The sequence below is a fragment of the Pseudorasbora parva genome, chromosome 7, assembly GCF_024679245.1.
Source record: "Pseudorasbora parva isolate DD20220531a chromosome 7, ASM2467924v1, whole genome shotgun sequence".
Classification (NCBI taxonomy): domain Eukaryota; kingdom Metazoa; phylum Chordata; class Actinopteri; order Cypriniformes; family Gobionidae; genus Pseudorasbora; species Pseudorasbora parva.
In genome coordinates this window covers 6063301-6087244 of record NC_090178.1, presented here as the reverse complement: position 1 = coordinate 6087244, position 23944 = coordinate 6063301, and the positions used below count along the sequence as shown (strand labels likewise).

The following is a 23944-nucleotide window of genomic DNA, read 5'->3' as shown; positions in this document are numbered from 1 at the left end:
TCATTCTAGACTAAGCGCCAGCAGCAGAATTGCTCACCTTTTACCGGAGGAGCAGATGTACCTGAACCAGCAGAGCGGCACCATCAGACTGGACTGTTTCACACATTGCCTTATTGTCAAGTGTGCACCGGACATAACTGTGAGTCGATGAAATGGCAGTTGTTTGTAAATGCTTGTAGTTATCCACTGCTCTTGTCAAGTCAGATTTTTATATTTATATAGTGCGTTTTACAATTCAGATTGGTTTCAAAGCAGCCTCACAGAAAATAAACAGATTCTGTTGTAATTATTAAACTCAAGTCAGTTCAGTATTAGCAGGTGACAAAACTGCAGCAAATGCTTTGAAAGAACAGAACACTATTGTCTGCTGGTATGGATGCTAATATAGTTATTGTTGTAGTTATCTTTTTAGTTAATGGTATGAACAGGCCTTCAATCCTTTAATACAGGCCTTTGATATATATTTTAGTTTTTACAAACTGATCTGAAATATTTATTAGAGAAATTGAAAGGTCATTGAAAAATTGTGGGAATATTATGGGAACATTATAGCCTGACGTGGTCATACTTAATTCTAGTCAGAATATGAGTCTGATACTGCTCCATTGGGCTTTGATTATTTGGGCGTGTTTCGAACCAGGAAAGACATCAATTGGATAGAGCTACAACCAATCAGAGCAACGAAGCGACGCATAAAGGTAGTTGTCAAAGGTCAACAGAACTCAAATGTGCTGTGTTGCCAAATCTGCGTTTTTTTCCGCGGGTTGAAGCAACCTCAATTATGTGATATAGGCCCAGGAATGTGAATTTTAGGGGGCAACCTTTCCAAAATATTTTTTTTACTGAGTTTGGCTGACATCCAGGCTAGGAACATTATCTAATGCATACATTTTTGTTTGCTTGGCCTTTTCATTGTTGCATGCCATATGACTTTTTTGTAAAAATTTTGCTAACTGTCTTCTCTTGTTCCCCAGTTTATTGACACACTGTTAGGGACTCTGGTGAAGGAGCTACAGAATAAATACACCCCCGGCCGCAGGGAGGAGGCCATCAATGTCACAAGGAGGTTCTTGCGCTCTGTGGCCCGGGTGTTTGTCATCCTCAGTGTGGAGATGGCATCCTCCAAGAAAAAAAAGTATGACTTATTTACTGAACTTTGCTTTGTACTGTAGTGAGTCACGCTGATGATAATAGACGAGTTTATAAGATAGTGACTTTTAAAATGAATATATAAAATCGAATGCTTTATGCGATAAAAACCATTGTCTAATCTTGAAAGTCAATACCGTTCAAGTTTCATGTTGATTTTTATCCCTATAAAACCTACTGTATTTTATTTGTTACGCACATTTCTAAGGCCTGTAAATGATCAACTGATCACAACTTTGCTGATAAACTGCAGCGCAGCAGGAATATTAGGCTTCTGTCACTTTAAGAGCTGCACGGATCCAATATACTGGTACACAAGCCTTTTATTTCTCAGCTGTTTACGTTCACTTAAGGTATATTCGACTATGTTAACAAAGCATTCTCGCCAAGACGTCCACATGTTAATTAAAAGTGAAAGACAACTCCATTCAGTATTTGCACGCTGTCCGAGACATGGCTTTCCAGGCGCATGCTATGGATGTACAAACTTCTCACACAGCGAACAGAATTGAGTTTTCTTTTGCGTCGCCTTGTGATTTGAATATTAAACTCGCAAGGTATAAAACCACATGCAAAGGCTAAAGTTTTGCAAAGATGCAGCACTAGCCTGATCTGGACAGTGACTGTTGCATAGTTCATTTCTCCCGAGCACGCTGATTTATGCTGATCCTGAGCAGTCCTTATTGTCCTGTCCTGCTGTATTTTTATGCTATAGCTGATGGCTTACAGCCGATGGTTGTAAATTGATAAACAAATTGTCTGATGCGTCGCTGCATCTCTAGATTTTTCTTTGTAATGAAAAAAAAAAAAGCACATTGCTCACATTCTCTCTTGTGTATTTCCTTCAGCAACTTCATCCCTCAGCCTATTGGGAAGTGCAGGCGTGTTTTCCAGGCGCTGTTGCCGTATGCAGTGGAAGAGCTCTGTAATGTGGCGGAGTCTCTTATTGTGCCGGTGCGCATGGGTATTGCTCGCCCTACAGCGCCCTTTACTCTGGCCAGTACCAGCATTGATGCTGTACAGGGCAGTGAGGAGCTCTTCTCTGTGGAGCCTCTGCCACCACGACCCTCCCCGGATCAGTCCAGCAGGTGGGTGATGTTTTAGTCGGTTGCACACAGTTTTTTATTATTATTTACAGAAGCGAGTGTTCATGGATTAAAAGAGTAACTAAAATCATTAGAATTTGAATATATATATTTTTAAATTCTTGAGTTTATCCATACATCATTTTTATATCTGAATATCAAAAATGATACTACATGCTTTTCAGTAATGTTTATTTTATACATCTCTCAATCACCGTTACATTGAATTACATGTTTTGCCCCGCACATTTAACCCAGCAATTAAAATTCTGTCATCATTTACACTCTGTCATTCCAAATATTTATGACTTTCTTCTATGGAACACAAAAAATATATTTTAATTAATTGGTAACTATATACAGTTTAGGTTCCCACAGACTTCCATTGTATGTTTTGTTCATTCAATGCCAGTTAATGGAAACTGAAACTGTTAGGTGATTTAACATTCTTTAAAATATCATATTTTGTTTTCAGCAGAAGTAAGAAATGCATGCAGGTTGGAATGAGGACTTTTTTATACTGATGTTATTGCAAAGTATTCTTATTCATTTTGTCATTAATGCTGATGCTGTCTTGTGCTACTCAGCTCCAGTCAGTCAGCCTCTTCGTACATCATCAGGAACCCCCAACCCCGCCGCAGCAGCCAGTCCCAGGCGGCCCGCGGACGTGACGAGGAGCAGGACGATATTGTTTCTGCTGACGTAGAAGAGGTGCGATGCCCTACACTTGCATGTAGCACAACTAATCCAAATATTTGCCATTTTATTACCCTGGCCAATATATGTTTTGTTATTTTATGAGTTATTTTTATTTGCATTAAAGATTGAGGCACATTTACGGTCATAAAATAAGAATTGTCCTTTTTTATTAAATGGTGACTTTAAGCTCGTTCTGTAAATGTACATTGCTGTTCACCTGTTCAGGTAGAGGTGGTGGAGGGAGTTGCAGGTGAGGAGGATCACCATGATGACCAGGAAGAGCAGGGGGAGGAGAATGCAGAGGCCGAAGGACAACATGATGAGCATGATGAAGATGGTAAATTCAAATCAGAGATATTTTAAATCATACCATATACAAGTTCTGTTCATCATAAAATACTAAATCCAGAAAAAAATAACTTGTGATATTGTGATAAAGTTTATTTTGCAGTGACAACAATGTGGACTGATGGATGTTCATCATCCCGCTTATTACATGGCTACTTGCCACATAAGTAAATAGTTAGACACAAAAATATTGAGTTGAATTAGCCATCTACAAATTCCTAGATGAGCACCATTGTACAGTGTTGCTATCGCCAATGGATACCATCAGGGAAAAATTGACCAGTGTTAGAAACACTGGTGCTGGTTGTTGTCTTTGTCTAGACACCAACAATTTCTTATGTAAATGAGGCTGAATTCACAAACAACCTTTTTCTTGCAGGCAGTGACATGGAGCTGGATTTGTTGGCTGCTGCTGAGACTGAGAGCGACAGTGAGAGTAACCATAGCAACCAGGACAATGCAAGTGGCCGCAGAAGCGTTGTGACTGCTGCCACTGCTGGATCTGAAGCAGGTGCTTCAATTTGACTACAAATTGCTGCAATTATGCCACAAAATGGTCTCCTCTTGGTTCCCTTTCCTGTTTTTTAAGCTCTCAACTAACCTACATGAACTACTGAGCATGCAGTCGGCTGAAATGGCCTCGGATAAGAGCTATAAATGCATTTTGTTTTGAATTTGTCCATTTGGCACCTGTAGAATTACAATTAATGAGTTCGCCAGTCTATTTTTATTTTCCTATCACATCAGATGCTCTTGCTTATCTACTTTGGCAGAAACTACTGACCAACTTAGTAATATATATATATATATATATAAATATATATATTAGGGGTGTAACGGTTCACAAAATTCACGGTTCGGTTCGATATGATACACTGGTGTCACGGTTCGGTTCGGTATGTTTTAGATGCAGCAAAAAGAAAAAATTGGCAGATAAATGACCTTTTTTAATTATTTTTTTTTAATAAAACTAACAAAGTATGGATTTTTTTTTAACATTAAACAATCACGGAGTTATACTTTACCCATCTTCTATGTAGTTACAGGAATAAGACATTAGCTCTTTATATGAGCTCTCTCCACACTTTTTTCAGACACTACTGCTTCTGTCATCCCCCAAATCCTCACTTGTTTGACTCTCAAGGGGGCGTGTCTGAAGAACGTGGCTGTTCAGCTCCCATTCATAATGTAATGTTCGTTACAGTCAGGTAGCTTTGTGTAGCTCTTGACATCCAGCCTGTTTTCAGAGCAACCGCTGTTGCTTTGGCCAATGCGCTTCATGCACACTCTCTTCCGCATTCTCTGTTTGTGCTTTTGTTTTTTGGGACAAAGCAGGAATTACTGGCTGAAATGGGCTCGTGAAGGAACATTGTAACGGGGCTCAATTACTTTAAGCATGTTTTTAAAACTCCGGCTGCAGTGCATAACGTTATGCGGTGCAGGAGCCGCTCGCCCTGTTGTGCTTTCAAATATGCTGCGTTTGCAGTCCGCAACCGTTAACATGGGTACGGAAAAAATACGCACCGCATAGACTACGCACTGCAGACGGAGTTTGTGTGAAAATGGGCGTAAGGTCTCATATCCGCGGCTATAAATGGGCCACTCGCCGCGGTGATGTCTTTTGCCATTTGAATAAGTTGGAAATGTCTGTCTTAATGCTGCGGGGATAGTTTGTGGCTGTTTCTCCTTTTTATCGTCTTGTTGTCGGCGTAAATGAGTTGACATGGCATTAATTATTCCCGCAGCTGTACCATCATGTAGCAAATGCGACATACCGTTGTTTTTTTTTATCCATCACTCTTGCCAACACCATCATAGCTTACAAAGAATCCAAAGTTCACCCAAACACCAGACCCGTTGGTTATTGGAGGATCTTCTATTTCTGGTTTGTTAAACGCAATAGCCATTTTGCCACGAGCATTCAGCGCGTAGCCTACTGAGTAAGCGAGCACCTGACTGAGCAGCCTAAAACATATTTGGTGTTTTTTTTTTCTTCACTTCGGCGGTGTCAGGGGCATTGCCTGTTATGTCGTTTTGGTTATTGTTGAACGCATATTATATTTCACACACTTTTTTATTTTTCCAAATCTAATTAATTAGTCCGAGAACCGTTCGGTACATAATGCGTACCGAACCGAAAGCCTCGTACCGAACGGTTCAATACGAATACGCGTATCGTTACACCCCTAATATATATATATAAATAAATAAAAAAAAATTTAAGGGACAGTGTGCATTAATAATTTTTTTATTTTTATGTACAAGTGTAGCCAAAAGGATGATATTTCTTGGTAGATGCTTTTTCGGATGTTAGGCACAAAAAAACAAATGAAGAAAGGGGAAAAAGTTCTATGCATCTTGTCATTAAACGGAATTGCTAACTTTTTTAAAAACTGTTTTTAATTAATTAAACAAACATGTTGTTCTGCCCAAAACACATGCTATTGTTTTAGCGAATGTAATGTGGAAAATATAACCCTTCACCTTTAAAACATAATGTAAAAAATTAGGCTAGAATAAAGTGTCCATGCATTTCATAATATGTGTGTTGCTGACTTTAGAATAACCTGAAAAATGTTGTGTCTTTTTCCCGAAGGTGCTAGCAGCGTTCCTGCTTTCTTCTCTGAGGATGACTCTCAGTCGAATGACTCCAGTGATTCGGACAGCAGCAGCAGTCAGAGCGATGATGTGGATCAGGAGACTTTCCTTTTGGATGAGCCTCTGGAGAGGACAACGGGCTCAGCACACGCCAACAGTGCGGCCCAGGCACCGCGGTCCATGCAGTGGGCTGTTCGCACTACACCCAGCCAGCGCTCTGCCGGCGGTGCCCCATCCAGCTCATCCACACCTGCTGGTTAGAATCTCCCACCACCTGTCCAAAAAAAGTCATTACAGTTTTTTCCAGAAAATAAGTCTAAATAAGGGAAAAAATAGATTGCAAACAAATTTATTATTATAAAAATTATGTAAAACTTGGTAAATAAAACAATGTTTATATACATTTATCAATGTTTCATTTGTTAACATTAATTACCTATTAGTTAACACAAACTAACCATGAACAATAGTTCTACAGCATATATTTTTCTTAGTAATATCAATTTATTATTCTTAGTTATTAATCTTACTAATGTTAATTTCAACATGTACTAATAAATTGTCAAAAAATAGAGCTATTGATTTTAATAGATAATGCACTGTATTTTCACTTCTTTTTGTTTTTTTACTAAATGATTTTAAAAAAAAAAAACTGTTCATTGTTAGTTTATATTAGCTAATCATTTAACTGTTAACAAATAAGACCTTATCACAAACATTATAAACACCAAGCATGTGTTTGTTACATTTTAGGTTTTCAGAACAGAGCAGGAATAAAATATTTAATTATAGTGGCATACATTTTTTTTTTTTTTTTATAAACCAAGCATTAGCAAAAAATTTACATTTTATACACAAATACACGCTGGAATTTACTATTACACGCAACATGATATTCACCTGGTTTTGAGAAACCACAAGTGACAGAAACATCTTGCAAAGCAAAAAAAACTCATTTTGACCCATTACAGCATTATTCATTTACTGTATGCAATCTAATGAATAATTATATAATATATTATTATACACTGATTTATTGACCAGTTAAAACCTGGAAGTTGAAAATAACAAAAAAGCATCAACTAAACTGGATTTCTCCTACAATTAAATCTAATGGATGGAGACATTGTCTTCCATCATGTTCAACAATGTTAACATCTCAGGAAATGTAGTGTGGGGTTCATGACCATTAAATTGCATTATATAAATCGCTGTCACTTTCAGATGATAAAGCTACTTTTTGTTTTATTTTTTATTTATACTATTAGTGACAGTAATTTTAATGTATCTTCCAGCGAGTTCCACTGGCCTCATCTACATTGACCCTTCAAATCTGCGACGGAGCAGCGCCATCAGCACCAGCGCAGCAGCTGCCGCCGCAGCCCTGGAGGCCAGTAACTCCAGCAGCTACCTGACGTCCGCCAGCAGCCTGGCTCGAGCTTACAGCATCGTTATCCGGCAGATCTCTGACCTCATGAGCCTCATACCCAAATACAACCACCTGGTCTACTCGCAGTACCCCGCTGCTGTCAAACTCACCTATCAGGATGCTGTCAATCTGCAGGTGAGTTGTTCGATCTTTACTCAAAGCAAACTCGGACGGCAATAATGGAAAAGTATAACAGAATCATGTCGTTTTTCAGAACTTTGTGGAGGATAAGTTGATCCCCACCTGGAACTGGATGGTGTCCATCATGGATTCCACTGAAGCGCAGCTGCGGTATGGCTCAGCTCTGTCATCAGCCGGGGATCCTGGTCACCCCAGCCACCCGCTGCACGCTTCACAACACACAGGCCGCAGGGAGCGCATGACTGCACGAGAGGAGGCCAGTCTCCGCACACTTGAAGGTCGAAGGTAAGACCCATGGGCAGTTGAAATGTATTGATTTCTTTCAAGTCGGCATAAAGTGAAAATTCGCCCATCTATTTTCTATTCTTCTTTTGTCAAAAGCCCTGCAGGAAAATAAGCTCTGTGTCCAACATTTATTGTCCATACATGTTCATCATGACCGTCTTTACAAATGTGCACAGCTTTTATGAATTTTGAAGTCTAAATAAATAATCTGTAGAAGTTAAAAGCTAAATGTAGGCTATAAATTGAACTGCATTTGTCACATGACTTCAACATAACCATCAAAGCTTCTGACAACTCATTTAAAATCTGTAGTTTGCAAGAGCATGATTTAAAAGGCTGTAAAAGTGGCTAGTGAGTTTGCACGTTTGGCTTGATGAACGTTAAATGTCCCCAGAAATCGCTGTTGCCCCATTTAGCCACTCGTTTGCAACCACATTTTTCAAGACATTTAAAAGCTTTAAAAATCACAAGGGGGATATTTCTGATGTATTTTATGTTGTAGAATAAAACATGAAAATATATAGAGCTTGTTTATTTTAGGCATTTTATCAAAAAACACATTGACTTTAGTCTTGAAATCCTTAGTTGCTTCTAGGTCTGCAAAAAAAGTGTTATCCCTGCAGCACATTGTCATCGAATAATTTAATACTTTTTGCTTCAGGCGTGCTGCAACACTTTTGACTGCTCGTCAGGGGATGATGTCTGCACGAGGAGACTTCCTGAACTACGCCCTTTCTCTGATGCGTTCCCATAATGACGAGCATTCAGACGTTCTGCCTGTGCTGGATGTGTGTTCGCTCAAACACGTGGCTTACGTCTTCCAGGCTCTCATCTACTGGATTAAAGCCATGAATCTGCAGACGACACTCGACACCACTCAGATTGACAGGAAGAGGTAAACTACCCATATTATCATAGTGACAGTTATATTTAATATTGATGATTATAGCTTAAAGTAATAATATCTTTTTTATGGTATTTGACAGAATTATTTTACTGTTATTTATGTACTATTTGAGGATGCCCGATATTATACTTTTTTCCGATATCCGAAATGCTGATATTTTTCAGCTCATTTTGGGCTATATTCCGATTGTATTACACATCTATTCATGAGAATCGAGTGGGTCACTCCCACCGGTGCGCCTAAATATTTTTTCAGTCGCACGCAGTAATTTTCCCCAGAGTGACCTGCTCGAAATGGGCGCCTAGTAATACTAAAGTTTTCATTAATATTTTGAATTAGCTTGTATTTTCATATTTTATTATTTTAATTTCAGTAATTGGGTCATAGTTTCTGTCGAGGTTTAATTTATTTTTATTTTCGTTTTAGTCATTTTAGTACTTAAAATGTATCTTTTTGTTAAGTAAAATTTAGCTGAAATAAAATAAACTTACAATCAAGTTTGTTTTTCATCTTAAGTTAAGTTATCCATAACACAGATCTATTTCTATTTATAATTTTGCTTTAAACTGGGTTAAAAGTTTTAACTATGGGGTGCGATTGTCCAACAACTGACTAGTGAAATTTAATTTATCTGTAAAAAATCATTTTATGCAATTTTATGTATTTTAAAAAAACAAAAACCACATGTTGGCACACCACCCACTTGTTGATTTAATTTTGTGTTTCCAAGAAATCAGTATTGGAGATATATCCCATCCATAGTGTGAGCTGCTGTTGTTAGATTTCTAAACACTTTTTTCATCCTACTTCAGGAATCGTGAACTGCTTGAACTCGGCCTGGACAATGAGGACTCTGAGCATGAGAATGATGAAGACACCAATCAGAGTGAGTTCAGCATGTACATGCACAGCATTAACAGAAACATTTTCATCATAAACTGAAGCAAAACTTGCAGGTGTTTGCTGCGCTGGTTTCCTGCTGTCCAATCAAACTGCTTTGTTACTCTTGACTGCACAGGCTCCACCCTGCAGGATAAGGATGAGGAGCCGGTACCTGCTGAGACCGGACAGCACCATCCGTTTTTCCGTCGCTCTGACTCCATGACCTTCCTGGGATGCATCCCTCCTAATCCTTTTGAAGTACCTCTAGCTGAGGCCATTCCTTTGGCTGACCAGCCGCATCTCCTGCAGGTCTGTGATGCCCTATAACTGCATGGTCACTACTATTAGAGGTGGTTTGTAAGTCCCTCAAGTTTTTCCCGATTCCACGATTACTGAATACAACGCAAAATCAGCAGAATATCCAACATTTTTACGATCCTGCAAATTTGTCATTTCACCACAAAATGATCACAAAAATGTTTTTTGACTCACAAAAAATCAATATTATCTAATTTAACTCTCTCTAATTTATTTAAAGCTACACTGTGATATTTTCCCCCATCTAGCGGTGAAAAGGTATATGACCATCCAGTGAATATTAGTTTCTGTTCCTCTCAATTTCGTTTTAACTCCTACGGTGGCCGATTAGTCCAAGATTAACATGGCTTCCAGTTCAACCTCATCCATGAGTGCCATCGAGTGATAAAACGCGAAAGGCGAAGCTTGAATTTACGGGTATATCCCTTACGAGGATCGTCCGGTAATAAGAAAGTTATAATTGGAATGCGTGTTATTGATCATAATGTGCCTCTGAATTTTTGACTGTGCTCCTAAATATTTTTTATTAGGAGCACAAGTGCTCCTCAAGAAAAATGTTAGCATAGAGCCCTGTTAAAGCTAGGAAGATACCAAAATAAACAAGATTTGTGCATTTTGTTTGTTCTATTGTTTTGTATGACTATTGTGTATCTAAAATAATACATAATAAGGTAAATGTTGTATCCTAATTATGAAAATTAAAAAAAAAAAAAGTCAAAATTTTTCGCATAATTTTGGAAATTACCACCCCGACATTTTTCATTTTGATTGCAAAAATCACACAAAATCCTTGAAGGACTGCTTTTTTTTTTATGTCAGTGCAGATGGTTGAGTTTAACACTGCTGTTTTTCCTCTTCATCTCACAGCCCAATGCCAGAAAGGAGGACTTGTTTGGAAGACCAAGTCAGGGTCTCTATTCATCCTCGTACATGGCCAGTAAGGGTCTCACGGATCTGACTGTGGACATGAATTGCTTGCAGGTAATATGGTCACATACTTTTCATGATACTGAATTTAAAAAAAGATTTAAAAAAAATTTAAAAACTGATTTTAGATATTTCTGTAAGTTTACTGTCTGTGTTTTTAAACTTGAGAATGGTTTGTGCAATCTCAAGCTAAATTCACCCTGAAACTCCCATATTCATTTATATTTTAATTCTGTTTTAGTTTTGTCTTTTTGGTTTTATTCTGTTATTTACTTTATTCTAATTTTAAATAAATACAGATATTTTAAAAAAATGTTTTTAATTGAAATAAGTAAACACACACACACACACTTTAACTAATTAGTTATAGAAATATAATGTGTTAAAATTATTTAATGCACCCATCCCAGACCTACGTAAACACCTGCTGGCAGTTTTAGTTTTTTATTTAGAGTATAATTTCAGAAAAATGTAAATAAAATGTATATATATATATATTTGGGATAATTTGCCCAAGACGTTAAAATATTTTTATTTAATTTACGTTTGCTCACTTTCATGTCATTTCTTTTAATGGAACATAAAAAATAAAAAATAAATGCTTTTTGTATGTTATAGCCTAAAAGTTTGTGTAATAAATTATTTTAGTAATTTTTATTTGATGCTTTTCTCATTTAACACAATAATGACTATCTTTAGGGGTTAATTTCTCAGCCAAATTTGATATGCAGTTAATTTGCGTTTAATTGGCACCATGCAATTACTTTAAAAAAAGTAAACACTTGACAGCCCCAATTTAAACAAACTGATGTTAACTAATTTCCAAATGCGGTCAAAATGCTTCTCTGATCAGGTCTCAACAATGAGCAATAGAGCAATATTTTTACAATATTTGTATTATGGGTAATTCTCATCCCAGATTCTACCCACAAAGATGTCGTATTCGGCAAACATGAAGAACGTGATGAGTATGGAGTCTCGGCAGAGGGGTAGCGAGGAGCAGGCGACTGCTGAGCAGGATATGGATGCATCTAAACCAGGCCCTTCACCCCATGATCTTGCGGCCCAGTTAAAGAGCAGCCTCCTTGCAGAGATTGGTTTGACAGAGAGCGATGGCCCACCCCTTCCCACATTTATGTAAGTAATAACGTTTATAGATTAATTTAAGAGTTGTGAGTGATGTGACTAATGATGTATTGTTTGTTTCCTCCAGTCCACACTGTAGTTTTATGGGGATGGTGATCTCTCACGACATGCTGCTGGGCCGCTGGCGGCTTTCTTTGGAGCTGTTTGGTCGTGTCTTCATGGAGGATGTGGGTGCAGAACCGGGATCTGTAAGCACAGCTCATTTTTAGCAGATTATTTTGACAGAAAACAATAGATTAATCAGATTAATCGATTATCAAAATAGTTGTTCAATAAACTAGAGAATCAAAAAGTTTTTCTAAACATCTACTTTGCTCTGAACGTTAAAGATCCTGACTGAACTGGGTGGTTTTGAGGTGAAGGAGTCCAAGTTTCGGCGTGAGATGGAAAAGCTGAGGAACCTGCAGTCACGTGATCTGGCCCTGGAGGTGGACCGTGACCGAGAGCAGCTCATTCAGCAGACTATGCGACAACTTAATGCTCACTTTGGCCGTCGCTGCACCACTACGCCCATGGCTGTGCATCGTGTAAAAGTGACTTTCAAGGATGAACCAGGAGAGGGCAGCGGAGTGGCACGTAGCTTTTATACGGCTATTGCACAGGCTTTCCTGTCCAATGACAAGCTGCCCAATTTGGACTGTGTACAGAGTGTCAGCAAGGGAATGCAGGCTAGCAGTATGTATACATTTATTTCTGGTATTTATTTTCTTTGATCCCATTTTATGGAATGGTGAATGTTTTTCGTTAGTACTTTGTGTTTTTTTGGAATTTTTTTCAAGGATAAATACTCAGGTTTTCTGTGTGTGTTCGCAGATCTTATGCAACGGCTGAGGAACCGAGACCGTGAGCGCGAGAGGAGGAGCGGAGGACTGAGAGCTGCATCCAGACGAGACCGTGACAGGTGAATTTAGATATTAGCCATAAATATGAAATATTCTTGATGTATTTTCTTGAAAAATAAGTTAAAGCATTATAATTAATTTAATGGACATCTGTTGTTTGCTTTTGGTATGTTTTATGTAGCATAATTTCATAATTATTTCATAATAATGTAGCAAAATTTTAAATCTAAAACAACTGCCCGTGCTACATGTTTGTAGCATCTTTTTTGGGTCATTATTCTGAAAATGCAGTGGTCTCTTATTTAAGGCCAATTTGGGCTGTTATAGAGCAGATAAACAACAAATCAATTTGCGTAAAGGGGTGGTTCCGTGTTTTTTTTCTAGGCTGGGTTGTTTATAGGGCGCAGTATAACATGTCTTAAAGGTGCACTATGTAGTTTTTTTGCAGTAAAATATCCAAAAACCACTAGGCCGGTGTTATATATTTTGTTCAGTTGAGTACCTACAGTATCCCAGATGTTTCCAACTATTTGTAAATTGTGAGAAAATTGCTATTTTAACTAAGGACAGGGACGTTTCAGCATTGCATTTGAGGGAGTCGCCTGTCAATTGCGTCATATCTGCGCTACCCTCGGTTTCGGCTTTTACTTGGCAGAAGCGCTTTACTCTTAGCAGTGTGAACAAGTGAACGCACGGAGTGACGTCATAACATCGTTTTAAACATACTTAAATGTATCTAATATGATAAACAGAGCTGCATTACCTCTTAATCATAACCGGAAGAGCGGATCTGTGCAGGCGCCCGGCGACTGTGTCCTGTCCCGTCATAATAAAAGTCCCGGTATTCGCGAGGCGGGTATTTGTTTAACAATCGCTCCAGCAGCTGTGCTCAGCTCCCCAACACTCGGTCCTGCGCTGCTTAAGACTACAGTAACGTTAATAACCGCATGCATGAACGTGATTTCTGCCCGAGTCCTATTTTCCACCGGCTGTGATGAGAAGACCACATCTCCCAAGATGCTGCGTTCACACTTTGCGTCATCAAACTACGCATTTGTTTTGAATAGGCCCCCTCCAGTGGACGGAAAGTTGCATAGTGCACCTTTAATACTTCTTTTTTTTAAAGAAATGCCGTATTTTTCTTATATTATACCTTTATTCCACACCGCTGTCTCCTCTGTCCTTTAAACGGCTCGTTTGCTTCCTGCTTCTATGAAGCCCATCCCTCCGAAAAACGCAATGGTCTTAGATGGGTTAGATGGCCAAATGTAGTTTCCTGTATTTTTATTGGCTGAAGTGCCAAGCACATGTTGTCTGGAAACGGCACGCCCCTTCCCATTACAGGCAGAAGTCACATCTGCGGTGACTAGCGAGGGTTTATAATGTCACCAAACCAGGAAGAAGCTTGTTGTAGTCCAAACCGGCTGTTTTTGTAGGCAATAAACTGCTATAAATTTAAAGGACAATAACTCTGCTTGCATTGAACTTTCAGCGCTGTAACTTTGCAGATACTGTTTATGCTCAAGCAGCAACATTACACACTAACTAAAGTTAAAAAAATGAAATCGCATTCAACCACCCCTTTAAAGAAAAAAATCTACAACTAATAGCATAATTGGCCCACTTATTTGTAAAAAATCGACTGTCTGCCATAAAAAGTCATGATTGGCGAATTCCTAAAATAAAAAAAAACTGTTTAATAAGTTAAAATGACATATAAAACATGTTTTGTTTTTTGTTTATTTTTTACGTTAAATTTATATTTATTGGTTTGCAGGGACTCGAGGAGACAGCTGTCAATTGACACACGGCCATTCAGACCCGCATCAGAAGGGAACCCCAGTGATGAACCGGAGCCATTGCCGGCTCACAGACAGGCTCTTGGAGAAAGACTGTATCCGCGAGTGCACGCCATGCAGCCGGTACAAACTAGAACAACGATCAGCAAATGTGCCTTTTAAAAAGATGATTTAGTGTGATGTGCATTCATGTGGTGTGCTTTTCTCTACAGGCATTTGCCAGTAAAATCACTGGGATGCTGTTGGAACTCTCTCCTGCTCAGCTGCTGCTGCTTCTGGCCAGTGAAGACTCACTCAGAGCTCGTGTGGAAGAGGCCATGGAGCTCCTCATAACTCACGGAAGGTGAATAATCTAGCGACTCCTGTCAAGAATGTGTTTGTAGAGATTTAAGAGTATTGTCTCAGGCGTTCACATGACATTGCTATGCTGCATGGTCACAAAAGCTTATCGTTTACAAGAGTTGCAGTTTTGAAACAAGTGATTTTAAACCGCTAAAGCGCAATAAGCACCGAAAGAGAACTAAATTTTAGGGGTGGGAATCTTTTACCATCTCACGATTCAATTTGATTCCGATTATTGAGGCCAGGATTCGATTCAAAATGATTTTTGATTCAAAACGATTCGATTTTATCAATAATGATTTTAACCGGGTTTCTGATCATGATCTACTCTCATCTGCTTTGCTATACAGAATAACAAACGAAGACATTAAAGTGTCTTTTTCACATTTATTAAGTTCAATTCTCAGCAAAGTGCCTTTTATCAAAAACATTGTCTGGTTCTCAATTGCTTCTCATTAGTAGCTAGCTATAAAATAAGTTGGAACAAAAATAAAGGAAAGTTGTATTTCCCAGGAAAGTTGCAGTTTACCACAAATATCATAAGTTATGAAAATAGTGCTTCCTTCAAAATGAAAAATAGTTTTTTAAATAATTTGTTTTGCCCTCTCAGAGTTGGCAGGAAGTTTCGTGAAACTGCAGTGTGCGTTGGTCTGGAGCTGGCGGCTGACTCTGCTCTGTGTCGCTGAGCTCCGGGTGATGCCTAGTAATATGAGCCCGCGCATTTGTTGTGCTGCCGAAGTACTTGGTCTTCATTTTGCAAAGCTTGCACACTGTGTGTGTCATGTCCAGCGCAGTGCTTCCAGGCATTCAGTAAAAACCGAAATGATGCCAAACTTTAGCTTTAAGTGAAGACGGGGCTGGTTGGATCTCCCTCTCATCCATATTTGCTTCCTCTCTGTTTTAGTGATTTGCCGCTCATGTTCAAAAACTGGCTGCGTGGTGACATTCGGACGTCGCATATAAGCTAGTTACAAAATGCAGAACAGCCAGCTGATTTTATGAATTTCACATATAGGGTGCACCGGATTATAAGGTGCATAGAGTAGAAGATACTGTAGTCAAACATTTGACTGGGTTTGCGTTATGCATCCACTAGTATGGAGCTGTGCTAAAGGGAATGTCAACAAAACAGTCAGATAAAGTCAAACTTTATTAAGCGTTCTGACAGCTCAGTTCACTCGTTCAAATGTTGATGTGCATATTAACAATATCTCCCAGCCTTGCTCACTCTTCTCCCAAACGTGGAGGGGAACTTTTCCCCAATTCAGTAAACGCGTAGTAAAAGAAACGGTCTGATACTACAAATTCAAACAGTACATAACTCAACATTGTTCAGTTACGTATAACACATAAAGCTCACTTTTTCATTTCGCTCATTCTTCTCCCAAATGTGGAGGGAAACTTTTCCCTAATTCAATAAACACGTAAGAAACCGTCTGATACCACTAAATCAAACGTTTGTGAAAATTTTGTTCAGTTACGTATAACACGTAAAACTCACTTTTCAGTTCATTCCCCGTCCACGAATCCCTCGAATTCTTCTTCTTCAGTGTCCGAATTGAACAGTTGGATGACTACGGCATCCAAACCTGCCCGGCTCCCTCTCATCATTATCCGAGTCAGTGTCGCTGCTGTTGCCTGGCAGTTCAGAGATTATTCCTGCCTTTGTGAAAGCTCGGATCTCCATTGAGACTGATATATCAGCCTAGGCATCCCAATCCATTGGCAGATAGTGGCGTAAGTCGCCCGGCGCTGTCTCCCCGTCTTGGTGACCGTGTTCTCACCTTCTGTCATCCACTGCTTCCACGCAGCTCGCAGTCTAGCTTTGAACGCCCTGTTGACACCAATATCTAGCGGCTGGGGTTCTTTAGTTAATCCACCCGGAATGACGGCAAGCTCAGAATTAGTTTGCTTTACTTGTTTTTTGACAGCATCGGCGATATGGGCACGCATGGAGTCGTAGATCAATAGGGGTGGAGCTGTGTGGAAAAAGCCACCCTGTCTCTTGGCGTAAATTTCTCTCAGCCACTCACTCATCTTTTCCTCATCCATCCATCCCTTCGGATTAGCTTTGATGACGACGCCGGCTGGAAAGTTTTCTTTTGGCAAGGTCTTCCTCTTGAAAATAACCATGGGTGGAAGTTTCTGGCCATTAGCCTGGCAGGCGAGAACTACAGTGAAGGATGACTTCTCATTCCCTGTGGTGCGTACAGACACCGTACTGGTCCCCGTTTTCTCCACAGTGCGGTTCACGGGAATATCAAAGGTGAGTGGAACCATGTCCATGTTGGTGATGTGCTCTGGCCGGATCTTCTTTTCAGTGATCTTCTTTTTGCAGTATTCGCGGAAAGTGACCAGCTTTTCTTGGTAATCTTTTGGCAGTTGCTGCGAGACGGTGGTTCATGTGCGGATGGAGAGATTACGTCTTTTCATAAAAGAAAGTACCAAGAAGGACCGCCTCGAAATTCATATATGTTCATGTCCCGTGCTAGCGCTGTTGCCTTCATTTGAATAGTGACTGTAGAGACATTTATTCTTGCTGCTCTGTTCAACAACCCACTGTTCGAGTTTGTGGCCAACTGTGGCCATCTCGCTTTGTTCCCTTAGAAACTCAATTTAGTCTTTCTGTTTAGACTGACAGTATTGAACGATTTAGAAAGAAAGTCTGTGTGAACTTGAATGATTAGCTACACATCAGAACTCACTGATCCCAGATCAGGCATTAATGAACATTGTTACTCACTGTTTGTGGCGGTGCTGTTGAATCCATATAAGCCTGAGCTGACATCGTGACCAATAAACTGAATCCATTCTCTTCTAATTTTCTGGGCGGGCAAAGCAGAGGAAGGGGAGGAAACCTTTCCTGATGACATCATAACAGGAGAATTCATTATCAGCTCGTGTGGGCTCTCATTTTCCCAAAGGCAGAGAAAGACAGCCAGAACTCGGTTTACACCGATCAAAATTTCTAGCCACTTGGGGAAAACATTTAGGCTAGGGGAACTCATATTAATGTTGAAAAACCTTTCATGTTTTTCAATTTCATGCCATGGGACCTTTAATAATTGTTTGCCATTTGATTTTGTGGTGACTTGTGTTTTTGTGAAATACACCTAGCCTTTTTTACTGAAAGTGGAGTATTTTATGAGCTTCTTTCTCTTGCACAGGGAAAATGGTGCTGACAGCATACTGGACCTCGGCCTCCTCGACACTCCTGAAAAAGCACAAGTATGTTGTGTCCAAAACTCTCTTTGCATCAGATTAGGTTCATGCTACAACTCATATCCTTTTGTGCTATATCATTTTTGCATGCATATTCTGCATGATTTGAAATGTATAGGTCTTTGGAGATAACAAAAAAATGTTACACCTGTGATCTGTTTTTTAATTGTAATTTCCATATTCCACCAGCAGGAGAACCGAAAGAGGCACGGTTCCACCCGCAGTGTGGTTGACATGGAGCTTGACGACCCTGATGATGGGGATGATAATGCACCTCTCTTTTACCAACCCGGCAAGAGGGGCTTTTACTCACCCCGTCCAGGCAAGAACACTGAGGCCAGGCTCAACTGCTTCCGTAACATTGGCAGGTATGAGACACGTGTTCACTTGAACAACTGTGTGAGAATGAACCACCAGTTCCTACTAATAACCCTGATTCTTTTTTTCTGCTTCCAGGATACTTGGGTTATGTCTGTTACAGAATGAACTTTGCCCCATAACACTCAACAGACACGTCATAAAGGTGTTGCTCGGCAGGAAGGTGAATATCTACTGGTTAATAGCTGTTGTAATAGTGGCAGGTTAAACCTCAGGATATCAATCAATCAATCAACTTTATTTATATAGCGCTTTTACAATGATGATTGTTTCAAAGCAGCTTCAGTGTTAATGTAAACAGGACAATATTGCAACAAAATGTGATTTGGCTGTACAGTCGTTCTGGAGAAAACATTGATGTTATAAGTTATCATAGAGCGACAATGTTGGCAGATCAGTATTTTAGTTTATAGAATTAAATAAGACCTAATTAATGAATTTATTAATTTATATATTTAGTTGAATAACTTGGATCATAATTTTAGTGTCCCCAACTAAGAAAGCCAAGCCAAAGGCGACAGTGGCAAGGAACCAAACTCCACCAGGACATGATGGAGAGAAATAAACCTTGGGAGAAACCAGTCTCAGTCGGGGTGGCAGTTCTCCTCTGGCCTATTATTAAACATTGTATGATTATTATTCAGGCCACCTTACAGGTCAGAAATATTAGATTGGGATATTCAAAATTTCTGGGTATTGCGCCAGAGACAGGTTTATTGAGGATGATGTACTGTTGAGGCAAATTCAGAGGAGACACCAATGGACATGGTCGCTGCAGACACTCCAGAATGTGTTGGTTATGTCCAGACGCAAGTCCACCATCTGATCCGGACACGGCCTGGATCCGGCCGACTGCAGTAAACCTCGGGATAAACAGAGAGACTAACATTAGTGTGGAAGCCACTCTTTTTATGATGTAACGAGTACATCAGATGTTATGGGAAGTATTCCCGGTTAATATCACCCTGAGTTAGGGCCCTGTGAAGTCCCTGGGTATAGGAAAACTAATTTTTTCCTATATTCCTTGTTTATCGTTTTATCTTTTCAGTTTTATTATTTTAATTACATTTTAACAATCAAAGTGGCTAATTAATTAAATTCATAAATTTACAATTTCATATATTTTTTGTGTGCATAAATTCTGTTTTGAATTCTGTCATAAAACATTACCATTTTGCGTCATCTTTTAAATTAAATCGAATGTTTTTTGTTTTTGTTTTTTTGTTTTGTGCAAATTGCTGCATAAGTTTACTTAAAATATTAAAACATAGAAGAAAAGTTTTAATTTCTTTATCATTTTGAGAAGTGCATACAACTGCAACAGCAAAATCCAGCAGTCATACCGATGCTTATGTTCTCTTGTGCTGCAGGTAAACTGGCACGACTTCGCTTTCTTTGACCCGGTGATGTACGAGAGCTTGCGGCAACTGATTCGGCACTCTCTAACCGAGGAGGCGGAGGCTGTGTTTGCGGCGATGGACCTCGCCTTCGCTATTGACCTCTGCAAAGAGGAAGGAGCAGGACAGGTAATGGCTAGCTTTCCCCTTTGAGTTTGCATTAGGGTTCAGTGTTTGCACATACCTAAATGTTTTCCGCTGGATCTGCAGGTGGAGCTCCTGGCTGGTGGGGTCAACATGCCTGTGACTCCTCTGAACGTGTACGAGTATGTGAGGAGATACGCAGAGCACAGGATGCTGGTGGTGGCAGAACAGCCTCTGCATGTGAGTGCACATGATTTAAGTCTTCGACCCTACTTTTTGGCCTCGAAGAGTTTTGATAATCTGGCCTTTATTTTGGCTTCATTTTGGAAAATAAAACTTTATTTATTTTGACTTTATTTTGGAGCTTGCAGGTTTTGCATGCACATTTACATGTATGCATTTGGTGGACACTTTTATCCAAAGTGACTTGCATTGCATTCAAGCCAAACATGTTTTCAATTCATACATTCCTTAGTGTTGCATACAGAGACAATTTTAGGATTTCAATATTAGAGGGGCTCAGCCCCCTATGAATTTTTTTTTAATATATAAATTGTTCGTATACAATGCTTTAGGGAGCCGCTTTCAAACAGTGGTAATGTAGGCCTATTGAAATCACGTTTAAATGCGTGCTCACTTTCACTTTAAATGTCGTGATCACGCGGACTCTGTGAAAATGGAGCGGGGGTGCTGAACACGCATTTTAAAGTAGACATTTATCTGACAATTGTTGCGCAACGAATCCTCCGCAAGTCTTAGATTTGATTAGAACTACAAACACAGATAAAGTTATCCGTATTGTGAACTTTAACTTTAAAATGCACCATTATATTTAAACTGCAAACAAATGAGGAGAGACTTTGCATTAAAGAATACACACAATTATATATTTTCCCCAAATTGTGCAGCCCTAATATGTACTTCAGAAAAAGAGTACATACTTTTAGTATGTCGTAGTATAAGTAGGCGAATTGTAGCCTGACAAGCCAGACCCACATCAAGATGTTTGGTCTGGAAACTCACCATTGACAGCTCAATCCGAGGGGCGGATAAACGGTTGTCTTTCAAACTCCCTCTGCACGCGATAGGATAGCGCTACACCAACCAGAGCAACGAAGGTGAAGCAGAGCTCGCTGACAGATTAAACATTCACCGTATCCGGTCGGCTAAACTCCGAACACATCTTCCCTTTTTAAGAATGACTTCAGTGCCATTCTTTGTTCTTTTCTCAGAGAAAAGCTTAACTCCAAGTCTTCCAGAATCGCAGTCAAAGCTGATTCGAAAGACCGCCGCCGTTCGCCAGTTTCTGTGTTTACTAGAAGCACAAAAACGCAACTCGGCCGTCGTCATTATGGCCCCGCCCACCGACTCTATACATGATGTGATTGGCCCGTCCAGATTGTGAGGGATACAGCTCAGAAAGGGTATTGAGAGTTCCTAGACGACACTTGCGGGCAGATTAAATTTGCTGCCGCTAGGGTGCGTCTAGATTTCTAGGCTAGGCAAATTGGGTTCCAGTTAGTTATCTAACTTAACCCTCACACTACGTCATGACAATATGACGCAAGACAGCTTATCACCTCGACAAGAAATCTCATCACATTTTAGTCTCGTGAGATCTCGTAGCACGAGCTCTTGTCACAGCCCTACCAGCTAGTATTCATTAAGTATATAGACACTTTAAAAAACATATATAATTATTATTTTTTTTAACACGTAATGTTTTAAGCACTGCTATTTTTACTTACATTTGTACATTTTGTTTAAAATTAACTTTAAAGATCTACATTTCTTATTTTCATTCATGAAGATAACATGGAAAATGTGCCATGCTTTAGTGGAGTATTTCTGTCAACTGGTGGAAAACAAACACAAATTTACATGAAATGGCCATTATAACCAGTAGATGGCTGCAGAGGAGCACTCATTAGCTCATTTTCTAATTCCACTCCCTTTTATAGTTCTTTCCTGTGTTTTGCTTTAGGATTTATAACAGTTGTTTGCAATTGTATTGCAATGAAGAATGATATTGCAAGAGTAGGAAAAGTCTCATGCCATTTAGATTAAAGGAATTTTTTTTAAATAAATAAGTGCTGATTTTACAGTGGATGGGAAAACGGTCTTGAATTGCTCCTACATTGTTATGTAAACTGCATTTATGGCAAAGAACTACATAGAAACGCAAAAGATTTGTGCTCTTGCTGAGATTCTGCCCAAAATAAAGCCATTCGCAGATGTTAAGTGAAGGTGTTGTTTTGCAGGCCATGCGGAAGGGCCTTCTGGATGTACTTCCAAAGAATGCTCTGGAGGACCTGACGGCGGAGGACTTTAGACTGCTGGTCAACGGCTGTGGAGAAGTCAATGTCCAGATGCTCATTAGTTTCACCTCTTTCAATGATGAATCAGGTACATTTAAGCCTCATTCAGCATATCAGCCCAAATACAATTTATGTGCATGCATAATTGGAATCCGATCATAATTTAGCAAATGTGAATGGGGGAAAAAATCACATGAAATCACGTTTTTGAGCTATATTCATATGTGGTTTGAAATCAAATCACGTGTCTGAAAATCTCTTTCAGTCTGACCGCTCTAATCTCAGGGTTCTTACACAGTTTGGAAAAGTATGGAAAAAAGAAAGCAGAGTATGGAAAAATATTAGCATTTCCAGGCTATTGCCCTTGTTTAATTTTCTATAATAACAAACATGAATTTGATTAAATTAAATTTATCATACAAGAAGTGTTTTCATGGCAGCTGTTTAGTGATTCTTTAGTGATCGTTAAACACGACTGAATAAAAACAAAGTGCATTTTTTCATTATGCAAAAACTTTTATTTGGTTTCTTCTCAGGATATTCTTGGCACTGTATTACTGACCCTCTAAAAGGACCTTTTGCAAAAAACAAAAAAAAACAAAAAACAAATGCAGACTTTTGTGTGTGCATGAGAAACCATTAAAGCGTGCCGAGACCTATTTTGCGCCAACGTCACAATTACATCACGGCGTTGGCTGGATGCCGAACAAAGACAAAAAACTGGAGGCAGCCAATACAAACCAGCACAGAGTCAGAGCTCAAAATGTCATCATCTTTTGTTTGTAGGTGCCAGAATTGACGAGTACAGGCTCCAAATTGAAATTTTGACAGCATACCTGCTGCTAATGCCAGACAAAAAAACGACAACATCTGTGGTTAAACGCAATAAAATGAGCGGACTAGAGTGAGCGTGCCAGGTGCTAGCAAGGCAGGACTTCGGATCGTATGGCACAAAACTCAACTTTTAAATCTTTGCATTTTAGGACTTGTACGTGTCCGTTTACCACACAGTTATAGGCATCTAAGGAAATAAACTATGCACATTTATGTTTTCACCATGAAGTAAACTGAGATATTTAATGTGAATTTTACAAATATTTGTGCTATTTTAAATAGACCTATATATAAACATTACTCATTTCGGCAAATACGTTTAAAAAATGCCATATATCCCCTTAAAACGGCACAAGTGTCGAGTATAAACATGTGGCTATTAAAAGTGTTTTTTTTTTTTTTTTACAAAATCACACTATTTACAAAATCACACAGTACCCAGAACAGCTGCTTGCATAAAGTTAACTTTTTAAAATAACAGTCTTGGTCACGGACAGAGAGTGACCTTACATATTTAGATACAATTACTCCTGTTATTGTTTAAAAACAAGCTCACCTTAAAAAACTTGCTGGCTAGCGTTAGTGAAGCAAGGCAATCGTTCTGCCTCCAGCTAAGCTCCGCCCACAAAAAAAGTCAATGGCCGTTTCTCAATACCAAGTACGCGAACTTGTGACTTGCGTCCTTGGTAGTTCAAACTTGCCAAGTTGGACTCGGGAGAACAAACTCTAGAGGACGGGAGAAATCGTCATCAAACTCAATTGTGACTCGTCATCAGTCGCTGTTCAAGTCCTGTTCCAATTCAAAGTTCACATC

At 39.3% G+C, this 23944-nt stretch overlaps 1 protein-coding gene across 5 annotated transcripts in view; it reads left to right on the top strand.

Moving 5' to 3' along the window:
• Positions 1-23944, top strand: part of ubr5 (ubiquitin protein ligase E3 component n-recognin 5) — a 79990-nt gene that overhangs the window by 48432 nt on the left and 7614 nt on the right. For 4 of the 5 annotated variants that reach the window (XM_067447858.1, XM_067447857.1, XM_067447855.1 and 1 more), the window contains 25 exons: positions 10-139; positions 975-1135; positions 1998-2237; positions 2822-2945; positions 3159-3270; positions 3661-3792; positions 5878-6135; positions 7175-7443; positions 7523-7734; positions 8396-8629; positions 9454-9527; positions 9660-9832; positions 10709-10822; positions 11688-11905; positions 11982-12102; positions 12244-12589; positions 12728-12815; positions 14534-14678; positions 14768-14898; positions 18065-18125; positions 18309-18487; positions 18576-18660; positions 19868-20023; positions 20105-20218; positions 22240-22384. In XM_067447858.1, the coding sequence (XP_067303959.1) occupies positions 10-139; positions 975-1135; positions 1998-2237; positions 2822-2945; positions 3159-3270; positions 3661-3792; positions 5878-6135; positions 7175-7443; positions 7523-7734; positions 8396-8629; positions 9454-9527; positions 9660-9832; positions 10709-10822; positions 11688-11905; positions 11982-12102; positions 12244-12589; positions 12728-12815; positions 14534-14678; positions 14768-14898; positions 18065-18125; positions 18309-18487; positions 18576-18660; positions 19868-20023; positions 20105-20218; positions 22240-22384 (4022 nt within the window). The remainder of the gene's footprint in view (positions 1-9; positions 140-974; positions 1136-1997; positions 2238-2821; positions 2946-3158; positions 3271-3660; positions 3793-5877; positions 6136-7174; positions 7444-7522; positions 7735-8395; positions 8630-9453; positions 9528-9659; positions 9833-10708; positions 10823-11687; positions 11906-11981; positions 12103-12243; positions 12590-12727; positions 12816-14533; positions 14679-14767; positions 14899-18064; positions 18126-18308; positions 18488-18575; positions 18661-19867; positions 20024-20104; positions 20219-22239; positions 22385-23944) is intronic. The other variant, XM_067447856.1, reaches the window with a different exon arrangement.